Consider the following 11,759-nt stretch of genomic DNA (forward strand, 5'->3'; position numbering starts at 1 on the left):
ATCTGGGAGGATGAGACCAACCCAAGACCACCTAAAATGAACCATCAATGATACAATGCCAAGTGAAATTGATGAGTACTTGGGGGCCATCTGATAGAGAGAAGAATATCGACCACGGTCACTCAAGATGGGATCATAAGGTCCAAAAGAAAGCTGAACCAAGTAAAAGGAAGAATATTAACATAAAGCAAAATTTTATTCCTGAAACAATAAATGATGACAGAAAACAAAGACAGTTTTATCTCAATTTTAAAGGAAAATTCCATTTACAGAATTTAACGAAAATTCCTTCCATGCCTGTTAGTTTCAAGGAACTACCTGGGTTTATTTGTGTCACCATCCTTTCTCTTGCATGCAAGAGAAATTTGGGTTGATATCCAAGTGTTTGGGTACTTGCTTTGATATTGAATAACTTGAATGCTCCTCTTGTAGTTTTAAAAACACCTGCATTATCAACAAAGAGATGTGTTTCCCAGGTCCCACACTCCAAATTTTCTTACCTGAGGAAATTTAAAGAGTTGAAGTAATGTTCCAATTTGGGCAGATGTTGTCCATGATGTTCCTGTGAGGGCAGTCGTAAAATTATGTTTGGCACAATTGTAATTTGGTAAAATCTTTTTCTGTCCTTGAGCAGTGAGCCAAAAACAGACATTCATAAGAGTTTCCTTCTCAGTGAATCTGACATTGTAGAAATCAAATCCAAGAGATGTATTAGGTAAAATATTGGGGTTCCCATTGATCTCCTCAATAGCAAACACCAAGGCCAGAATATACTGGTAGTTCTTAAAGTTATATCTGTGTAAATGAAAAAATATACACAAGAGGAATACAAAATGGACCACATATTGAATACAGTAAACTTTATAGTTCATCTTTGTTTCCATTAAATATACAATTTAACTTTTTAACCATGCATAGGTGGAACTAGGTGGGTAAATGTGTTAATTTTTGCAAGATCATTTATAATTACTATTCATTCATTATAGTTTCTCAAAGCATACTTTATTTACTATTTATTGGAATATGCAAAAAAGTTCAGTCTACATATCATAAACAATTTTCTCCCAAAATGTTTAATTATGAAAATCTACCATTATATTAGCAAGCCAGTCAGATTTTAGAAACAGTATGTTTATTAAAAAAACCCCTCCAAGTTAAATATATTACATATGGGTCACAGTTGCCATAACTCTGATATTATTTTCCTCAGTACGGCAGTCATATATTGCTAGTGGATAATATACCATCTTTGAATTTACTCCATATGATCACTGGATTACAGGCATGCACTCACATTCTTTTGGGAAATATTACCTCATGTCATGACTCTTACTTGGATTGTTATATTCTCTGAGCATTCTTTTCATTTGCATAGGAATAACTTTATGTGAAACGAAAAATACATTTTTTCTTCAAAAGGCCCTAAATCCACTATGACATAAAAATATACTTCATTTCAGTGTCAGAGTATTGATCATAAAATATACTTCATTTAGGTTCCATTGTGTAATGTTTTCTTCCCCCTAAAGACTTACAGATCTTAGTTCAGGAACAGTAGAAAGATTCTAAAAACTCTTGTTCTTAGAATCAGTGGTTGAGAATAATCTCAAGGGCACAATGGTTTCTCAGTACTGCAGGGAAGACATATGTATAATCCATAGTATGTATAACTACACACAATGACCTGTGAATGCTCACATGAATCAAAACATCAGTATGGAGAACGGAGGTATCCACACAAACCAACTACAAGCTGAGAGGCTGTTGTTCTTTAGTGTTTTATTACTCTAAGACACAATGACCACAGCAACTCTCATGAAGAAAAATATTTAACTGAGAATAACTTACAGTTTTCAATGCTTTAGTGTAGTATGGTCATGGAGGAAAGTACAGCAGTATACAGGCAGAAATGCCATTTTTTTTTAATTTTACATCTTAATCTAAAGGCAGCAAAAGTGGAAACTAAGACACATTGGCAAGACTTTACCTTTTAAACCAATAAGCCTACCCCTACAGGAACGCATTTACTCTAGCAAGTCTACACCATACTCCAACAAGGCCACACCTCCTAATAGTACCACTCATCATAAGCAAACGATTTTAAAACAATAGAATATGGGAGGCATTCCTGTCCAAACCATTGCCTTCCATTCTTTGGCATTCTTAGTCTTATAGGCAAAATATATTGAGTCTGTCTTCAAAAGTTCCCATAATTTAAAACATCCTCAAATTTTTTTAAAGTCATAGCTCAGATTCTCTTCTGAGAATCCTGCATTCTTTCATCAAGTAATTTCCAGTAAAAGCAAAATAAAAGAGTAGCTCATATACTTATAACATATAATGACTCAGAATATACATTACCATTTCAAACTTGAGGAAGGGGAGCGTAGTGCGGTAATGCTGAACCAAAGCAAGACAGAAATATAAGCTAAGCAAACTCCAAACTTTGCATCTTCGTAGTTGATGTTAAAATACTCTTCAGATCCCTAATTCCTTTCATCTTTCTTGACTGTAAAACACTTCTTTTTCTTGGGCTTATTCCATTTCTCTATAGCAGTAGTTTTGGTTGGTATCCCCGAGCACAGGCGTCTTCTACACCACTTGATCTTAATGGAAACCCAGGGTTCTCCTTCAGAGCTTCACATAATGGTTCCTCTAGGTTGCAAAGACATCCCTGATAAATTCTTGGCCTTATCATCTTTCCTTCTTTTCAGAGAAAGATTCAATAACAACGTATTTTCTATCAATGACTCAGTACCAGAACCACATGGCTGCAGCTGCCAAGTTCTCATGCTTATTAGGGCTAGAAATGCTCCCCACCACCCAATAAAGTTAAATCTTCACCAGCTTTCTCTTCTTGCTAATTCCATTTACTCCCTATTTTTGAATGTCCTAAACCTTAGTTGGTAGTCCAGGTTTGGCTCCAATTCAAAGATCCACCAACTAGAATTACAGGTGTGGTCCACCATACCAAGCACTAAGCATCTCTTGATAATGAAGTAGGTTGGAGCTTTGGAGACTATGACTAATATACTGCATTGCTTATATGTATAAATATATTGAATAAGATTTGCAATGAATAATTGTGTGGTAGGAGAGGAGGACTGGTTCAGCAATTCATAGTGCTCTTTTTCCACAGAACTCAAGTATGCTTCCCAAAATTCAAATTAGTACAAAACCATACAAAACTCCAAATCTACATGATTAAATACTAACACATACACACACACACGTAAAGAAATTCAATAGATATAACAAGGTTAATATGATGAGAATCAATAGAGCTACTGAAAAATAAAATGAAAGGTTAACAACCTTGCAGATGTTATATATAATCTTTGATTATGATACCTAATTTGCTTATTGTTGAGAATTATTATAATGCCCTTTTGACATGTATGTATATATTTTGAAATTAATTTAACTTTGCATTAAATAGTTAGTAAAGTTATTTGATATTAAAAAGAAATCAAAAACTAGTGAATATTATTTTTAAAATAAAGCAGAAAATTAATGAGTAAATAAAATAATATTCACTGGAAAAGAATTGGTAAGTAGAATATTTAATTTTGGGAAACAGAATAAACATTTTATCACTGATAAATACTGTATATTGAAATAAAGATATACACATATATAAAGATATAAATGATTTTGACAATTTCATACACATAAGTAAATAATTAGCAATCACTTTTATGAACTGCATACTAAAGATAGCAGAGGAGCACAATATCTCCAGTCACAGAACAATGATAAGAAGAATGTTTAATAAAACAGATTTGATCATTCTCTATTGGAGTCCCAATTTTGAAAGAACATGGTATATGATAAATATATTTTGAAAATGACAACTAGTTTTATTCATTCTTTTCTTGTCATTATGACTTAATTGCATCATTTCCCCTTCTCCTTGGTCTATGTAAAATATTATGAATCTCCTTTATCTTAATTTATGAACACTTCCTTCATTAATAGCCAAGAATGACATAATCTTATACACACACACACACACACACACACACACACACACACACACACACAAACACACATGCACACCCACAAACTCATACACATATGCACACTCTAACTATGGTGTGTTTTGAAGTTGCCTGATCAAGGTGTAATATTCTTTCAAATGAAAGAATACACAAAATGTTTACTCATCAACAAATGAAAGTCTACATACAAGTAAAATCACACGGGCTGAATAAGTTTTTAAAGACTGAAGAGAAATTTGTTAGAATTTATCAGAAAAATACCAACTAATAGCTTTCTTTTTTTCTTTTTTTTATTATATATTTTCTTTATTTACATGTAAATTTCTCCTTTCACAGTTCCCCCTCCAAAAAACAAAGAAACAAACAAAAACAACAAAAACAAACCCCGGTTGCCTCCCCCCTCCCCATGCCTGACACCCCACCCTCTCCCACTTATTGGACCTGGCATTCCCCTACATTGGGGCACAGAACCTTAACAGGGCCAAGGTCCTATCCTCCTATTGATGATCAAATCTGCAATCCTCTACCATACACATGCTGCCTGAACAATCAGACCCCTCCATGTGCACTCCTTGGTTGGTGGTTGAGACCCTGGAAGCAGCTATACCACTCCTTGGCATATATCCAAAAGATTCTGTAACATGTAAGAAGGACATATGCTCCACCATGTTCATAGCAGCCTTATTTATAATAGCCAGAAACTGGAAACAACCCAGATGTCCCTCAACAGAGGAGAGGATACAGAAATTGTGGCACATCTACACAATGGAGTACTACTCAGCTATTAAAAACAATAAATTTATGAAATTCATAGGTAAATGGATGGATCTGGAGAATATCATCCTGAGTGAGGTAACCCAATCACAAAAGAACAAACACGGTATGCACTCTCTGATAAGTGGTTATTAGCCCAGAAGTTTGGAATACAGGAAGAACAACCCACAAACCACAAGGAACTCAAGAAGAAGGAAGACCAAATGGTGGACAGTGCACTCCTCCTTAAAAGGGGGAACCAAATACCCATGGAAGGAGTTGCAGAGATTAACTGTGGAGCAGAGACTGAAGGAAGGGCAAGCCAGCCTAAATATAGCTATCTCCTGAGAGGCTCTGACAGTCCCTGACTAACACAGATATAGAGGCTCACAGCCTCTCTCTCTCTCTCTCTCTCTCTCTATATATATATATATATATATATATATATATATTGAACTAATAGCTTTCAAGATGAATACCCGACAAGAGAAAACTTCCTTTGCTGAGTTTGATGATAGCCAGGTGCAGTAGCATCCTTAAAGGCCCCATTTTACAGACATGGAAGTTGAGGTTCGAAGATGTGGTTGACACAAAGAGCTGGCATTTGAAGACAAGCTAGTGTGACACTGGGGTCCATACAGTAGAGATGAACCCTCTGTAATCTGCCATCCCCATCTGTGGTCCTCATCTCTAGGTCCCCTCTGAAGGAAAAGTTACAGCCTCTCTTGGGACTGTAATAGCAAAGGAAGGGCACTCAGAGAGGCCTCCTGGTGCCCATAGATATAAACCAGGAGATGTGATTAACTGCTGCTCACGTGATTAATGTGAGAATGTATGTTAATCAGGCTAGGAACAAAATACATGGTGGACAACAGCCATATGATAGGAAAGTTAGGCTTAAATAAAATAGAGCTACTCTCAGAGTCACAAAAATTTCTTAGGTTCTGGAAAGCATCCAAAGAAAGAACCAAAGAAAAGGGAAGTTAATACTAAGGATGATGGCCACACCCAAGAAACACAAAGCAATGGTGTGAATAAAAACATTGTGCTCTGATTATTTTTTAGCATTTCTCCCCTCAGAGATTTTGAATCTGGTATCTCAGAGATTGAACCAAATTTACTATGATTAATATATGTAAATTTCTTAGGTGTTATTCAAATTCTGGGGTTTGGGCCATGTGAAAATATTAAGAAAGTGAAAAATCTAGTTCAATATTAAAATATAAGACTGTATGTACTCAGAAGAAAGTCATTCTGATGAATCAGAATTGATATTACAAAAAGTATGATAGTCACAACAAAATACCATACAAATCACTTGTAAACATCAAACATCTGAGAAAGGACTTGTATGAATTTTTACAGCATGAAAATTTTTGAACATCTTAGAAAATACCATTCTCTATTTACTTATGCAATTGCAATAAAACAAAGTGAAATTATATTATTTAATTTCATATTATTTGAGAATGTAATTAATTTTATAGAAAATAAGTCTATATATATATCTAAATTATTACTGAATGTGAATATTTTAGTTGAATGCACACATCTATATAAGATGAATAGTAAACTAATCCTTACCATGCTGAAAAACAAGAGACATCTGTACTTACCATAGTGAGATTTTGCCAAACACCCTTAGGCCAGAAATTTTGCTGTATATTTTATGAACTGATTGTATTGGTATTTCTGACTTTGCTCAAAAAATCCCTCTCCATATTAATCTTATTTACAAAACACATTGATAAAAAAAACTAACAAACAATACCTGAGTGCCAAAGAAAAGCAGAAACTGAGAATAAATGAAGGCAAGTGGTAGCAACAGGGAAAACACCAAGGAAAGGATTTCTACTTAACATAAATTAAAGGAAGGCCATGAAGGAAATTTGTGAGCCCTCATGATCCAGTCTCTCTCCATTTACTGAAAAAAAGAAAGAAAGAAAGAAAGAAAGAAAGAAAACCATTCTGCTGAAATTCAAAGAAAGAGGAATATCAATAAAAAAGAAAAATTCAGAATCAAAATATACTTAAGATTAGAACCACATTCACTGAAAATATACATGAAATAGACATAAAGACCCCAGAATTTCATTATCTACAAAAAAATCTAGAAAATTGACAATGCAATATTTTATAAGTTCTTCATTTTTCAAACAATTATAGTTTTCATTTGGATTAGTGTATATATGTTTATAATTAAATATTTATGCATTTCAAAATGATAAATTTGTATATATTATCAGAGAATAAATATTGAAAACTTATAGCTGTAGTATAACTTTCTGTACTTTGAGCAATGAATATAAAATATAAAATATATCATAAAGTGAAATATTTTAAAATTGCTTCCCAGATAATATTTTTTATTTATATGAAAAATTGCTGATGATAGCACATAACTACTATCTCACAATAGATATGTTCTTGAGATATGCCAAATTTATAAAGCTACAAATAAAAGAAACGAATATATGGCTCATAAAAACCAATAGGACATATAAGTTCATACCCATATTTTAGTTGGTGTGAGGAAAAATAATTTACTCTCATAAAAACAGAGAGGAAATTTTCAGTAGTCTTTGGAAACACACAACAATGAGCAATAAAAGGACTGAACATATTGCCTAATAAATTGGTTTAGCCACTGTAGAATCCTAAAACTGGCTTAGAGGGTATGAGTTTTATCTCAAGATATTGTATGATGAGAAAATTTGTCCTCACAATTTTTCTTTCACTGGAAAATGTGTGCTGCATAAAAAATATATGCATACACACATGTTATACATGCCAATAAATTTGAAAAGACTATACTATTAATGCAACAATCAAAATAGCCTATTTACTCTTGAAATTATTCTATATTCAACCGGAACATTCTACACAATGAATATTCACTTCTTACACAGCCTAAGTGGTAGATAAAAAGAAAGGGCCATTTAGAAAATGTTACCTTTAAAATGCTAATATACCATATCATAATGAAAGCCCACTTATTTGTTTGTAAATGAGTTAGTAACAAGGAAAACATTTATGCTTATGAACATATAAAGAATAAGAATTATATAAACATATAAGAATCTCAGAGAGAGATAAGAAATCTAATATTCAATATATACAAAGAACTCAAGAAGTTAGAGTCCAGAGAATCAAATAACCCTATTAAAAAATGGGGTACAGAGCTAAACAAAGAATTCTCAACTGATGAATAATGAATGGCTAAGAAGCACCTAAAGAAACATTCAACATCCTTAGTCATCAGGAAAATGCAAATCAAAGCAACCTTGAGATTCCACCTCACACCAGTCAGATTGGCTAGGATAAAAAACTCAGGTGACAGCAGATGCTGGAGAGGTTGTGGAGAAAGAGGAATACTCCTTCATTGCTGGTGGCACCGCAAACTGGTACAACCACTCTGGAAATCAGTTTGGTGGTTCCTCCTGAAATTGGACATAGTATTGTCAGAGGACCCCGCTATACCACTCCTTGGCATATACTCAGATGATGCTCCAACATGTAATAAGGACACATTTTATAGCAGCCTTATTTGTAATAGCCAGGAGCTGGAAACAACCAAGATGTCCCTCAACAGAGGAATGGATACAGAAAATGTGGTACATCTACACAATGAAGTACTACTCAGCTATTAAAAACAATGAATTTATGAAATTCTCAGTGAAATTGATGGACCTGGAGAACATATTCCTGAGTGAGGCAACCCAATCACAAAAGAAGACACATTGTATGCATTCTCTGATAAGTGGATATTAATGCAGAAAATCAGAATACACAAAGTACAATCCACAAACCACAAGAAACTCAAGAAGAAGGAAGACCAAAGTGTGGATATTTCATTCCTTCTTAAAAAGAAAAACAAAATACCCATGGAAGGAGGTGCAGAAACTGCCTATAAAGCAGAGACTGAAGGAAGGACAATCCAGAGACTGTTCCACCTGGGAATCCTTCCCATATTCAATCATCAAATCTAGACACTTTTGTGGATGTCCGCAAGTGCTGGCTGACAGGAGCCTGATATAGCTGTCTCCTGAGAGGCTCTGACAGTACCTGACTAATACAGAAGGAGAAGTTCACAGCCATCCATTGAACTGAGTACAGGGTCTCCAATGAAGGAACTAGAGAAAGGACCCAAGGAGCTGAAGGGTTTACAGCCCCTTAGGAGGAACAACAACATGAACTAACTAGTACCCTCAGAGCTCCCAGGGACTAAACCACCAACCAAAGAGTACACATGGTGGGACTAATGGCTCCAGCAGCACATGTAGCAGAGGATGGCCAAGTTGGTTATCAGTGGGAGGAGAGGCCCTTGGCCCTGTGAATGTTTTATGCCCCAATAAAGGGGGAATGCCAGGGCCAGAAAACGGGAGAGGGTGGGTTGGTGCACAGGGGGAGGGGGGAGGTTTTTTTGTTGTTGTTGTTTTTGTTTTTATTTTATTTTTATTTTTTCAGAGGGAAAACTTTGAAAAGAGATATCATATGACATGTAAATAAAGGAAATATCTAGTAAAAAAAGAAATCATCTATTTAAAATGCATAGAAAAATTTCAAACAGATAAAGGATTAAGTAAGAAAGATAAAAGAATGTTTTCAGCTTTGTAGTACGTGTGCCTTTTTGTGGTCAATTCTATATGAAAAGTTATACTTAGTGAATGAATTGTATGAGATAATATTGTTAATTTTTATAATAAAAGCCACTACATTTCTGTCATAAATTCATTTTTTTCTCACATAATGACAAGTTAAATATTTGTGACAGCCGGGTGGTGGTGGTGCATGCCTTTAATCCCAGCACTTGGGAGGCAGAGGCAGGTGGATTTCTGAGTTCGAGGCCAGCCTGGTCTACAGAGTGAGTTCCAGGACAGCCAGAGCTACACAGAGAAACCCTGTCTCGAAAGAACAAAAAACAAAAACAAAAAAAAATTGTGACAGGGAAAAACACTTATTTACAATGAACAAGGCAGACACTAATGCTCACAGAACAAAAGCTATATTCTTTGCCTGAATTGCTGTGAGTAAAGGACACAGGAATAGTGAAGTTACAAGGAACATTAATTATGATAAAATAGAAGAGACTCCCCAACATCTGATAAGTGTTTGAGAATATTTTGTGATTTTTTTCTGAGACAATATATGATTCTCTAAAATAAATAGACTGAGAATCAAGTATTTTATGTAAAAATCAAATTTCCCATAGCCATATTTGCTATTTTAAATTTTCAAAAATAAATCCCTCAGGGTAACATAATATTCAATATGCATTGAATTCAATTGAATTGAATTCAATATTCAATATGCAATATTCATAACTAAACTTTTGTTCTTCTCCACTATGTTTGATGTAATTCTTAATATCTCACTATGATTTTACCAAACACATGATATTGTCAAACTGAGCATAATTTCTTCTTCACACCTCTATTTCTTTTGATTATTTTTTACTTGTTAACTCCCAACAGGTTTCCTTATGAGTTTAAAGTGATTTCTAAGTGTTTATGTTCTATTTAAGTACCCTACTTTCTGGATAAGTACAGATAGAAGATGGTCTTAATGGGATTGGAAGGTCTGATTGGGATAAATACATCTTGTCTCCTTTATTAGGTAACATAGAGGAATATTACTTTTTAATTTATAAAGACCTGTCTGATACTATCCATCCATCTGGAATATTTCACAAAAGTTAAAGAGCCAAAAGATGACCCTCTCATAGTCATGATGTCTTGGTAAATACAGTCATGAAAGTGAAAATAATGCAGACTGCATAAATAGGCAAACACTGGGAAGCAAACAATAAAAATTCAAACAAACACTTCTAAATGTGACACACTAAGTTTGGAATCAGCTGCATGTACCAAAACACAGTCTCTTCAATCAAGCAGCACAAGAAACACTCAGTACTTACTGCATTTAGTGAAATAATCACAAGAACACATCCAGAATATGAGCAACAAGGTCAGGCTGAGATCAATTTATCCTTCCTCAAGACCTTACTATTGAAAACTATTGTTACAGTTTGGTATAGCTGCAATTGTAAAGAAGAGGTATACCTTATAAATCAAATGAAGAAACTAAAATGAATAAACTCAAAGATACCATTTCATTTCACCTGACCTGAGAGAGGAAAGGGGCAAAAGTTATAATAAGTTTAAAGAACAGATTTTAGAATATCTATAAGAGAAGTTGTTACATTAAAAAATATTAGTATATTTTAATAACCACACCTACTAAGTTAAAAGAATTCTAAACATTAAAAACGAGTAATTATACTTACTGTAAATAATTGTCCATATATTGGTATGGGAGAAATGGATGTGGAACTTTGTTTGGAGAGTAGTAAGTATGAATCAGAAAAAATGCACCTATGACAACATCTCCTTCATGGTGAAAATCTTCAGGGGTTTTGTAAAAACACAGACTGATATTCACAGTCAAAATGGTAAAGACAAATTTGGGAATCTGTAAGAACCAGGAAATAAAAATCCAATAGAACATCTTATCGATATATGATATATTGGTTTGCTTGATGCAGATCACGCAGTTTCTAATATATATAATATATATATATATATTATATATGTATATATATGTGTATATATATTAGATGCCATATATATATATATATATATATATTCAGATATATATATATTCATGCTAAGGTCATATTTTTGTGACCAAGGTTGTTTTTAACTTGGTTCATGAGCAAGGCTGTCACACTAATTATTCCGAAAGTTTTCTGTTGCTTCCTTACCTTCTATTGGGAATTTTTAACCAGTTGTTCTTGGGCTCTACAGCTGAGGCTCTCTATTCAAGTGAAAAACAATCTAGAATACAAGTTTGCTCATATTCTTTACTAGCCAAAGGCACTATGGTTTCAGCCATAGGTACAAAGAGCCAGAGATTAGGGTTGACACCCTCTTGGGATGAATTGCATAAAATAAAAAACAAGAAACTTTTTATATGAAAACAATTTAAGCTGCTCTCCACATATTA

General features: G+C 34.0%; 1 protein-coding gene across 1 annotated transcript in view; it reads right to left on the reverse strand.

The window, feature by feature from the left end:
• Window positions 1-11,261, reverse strand: part of LOC116077384 (vomeronasal type-2 receptor 116-like) — a 23,462-nt gene extending 12,201 nt beyond the window's left edge. The window contains exons 1-3 of the mRNA XM_031351894.1: window positions 11,041-11,261; window positions 501-795; window positions 4-153 (exon numbers count right to left, since the gene is read on the reverse strand). Of these exons, the coding sequence (XP_031207754.1) occupies window positions 4-153; window positions 501-795; window positions 11,041-11,261 (666 nt within the window). The remainder of the gene's footprint in view (window positions 1-3; window positions 154-500; window positions 796-11,040) is intronic.
• Between the last annotated feature and the right edge of the window lie 498 nt (window positions 11,262-11,759).

This window comes from Mastomys coucha, unplaced genomic scaffold, assembly GCF_008632895.1.
Source record: "Mastomys coucha isolate ucsf_1 unplaced genomic scaffold, UCSF_Mcou_1 pScaffold5, whole genome shotgun sequence".
NCBI classification, from domain to species: domain Eukaryota; kingdom Metazoa; phylum Chordata; class Mammalia; order Rodentia; family Muridae; genus Mastomys; species Mastomys coucha.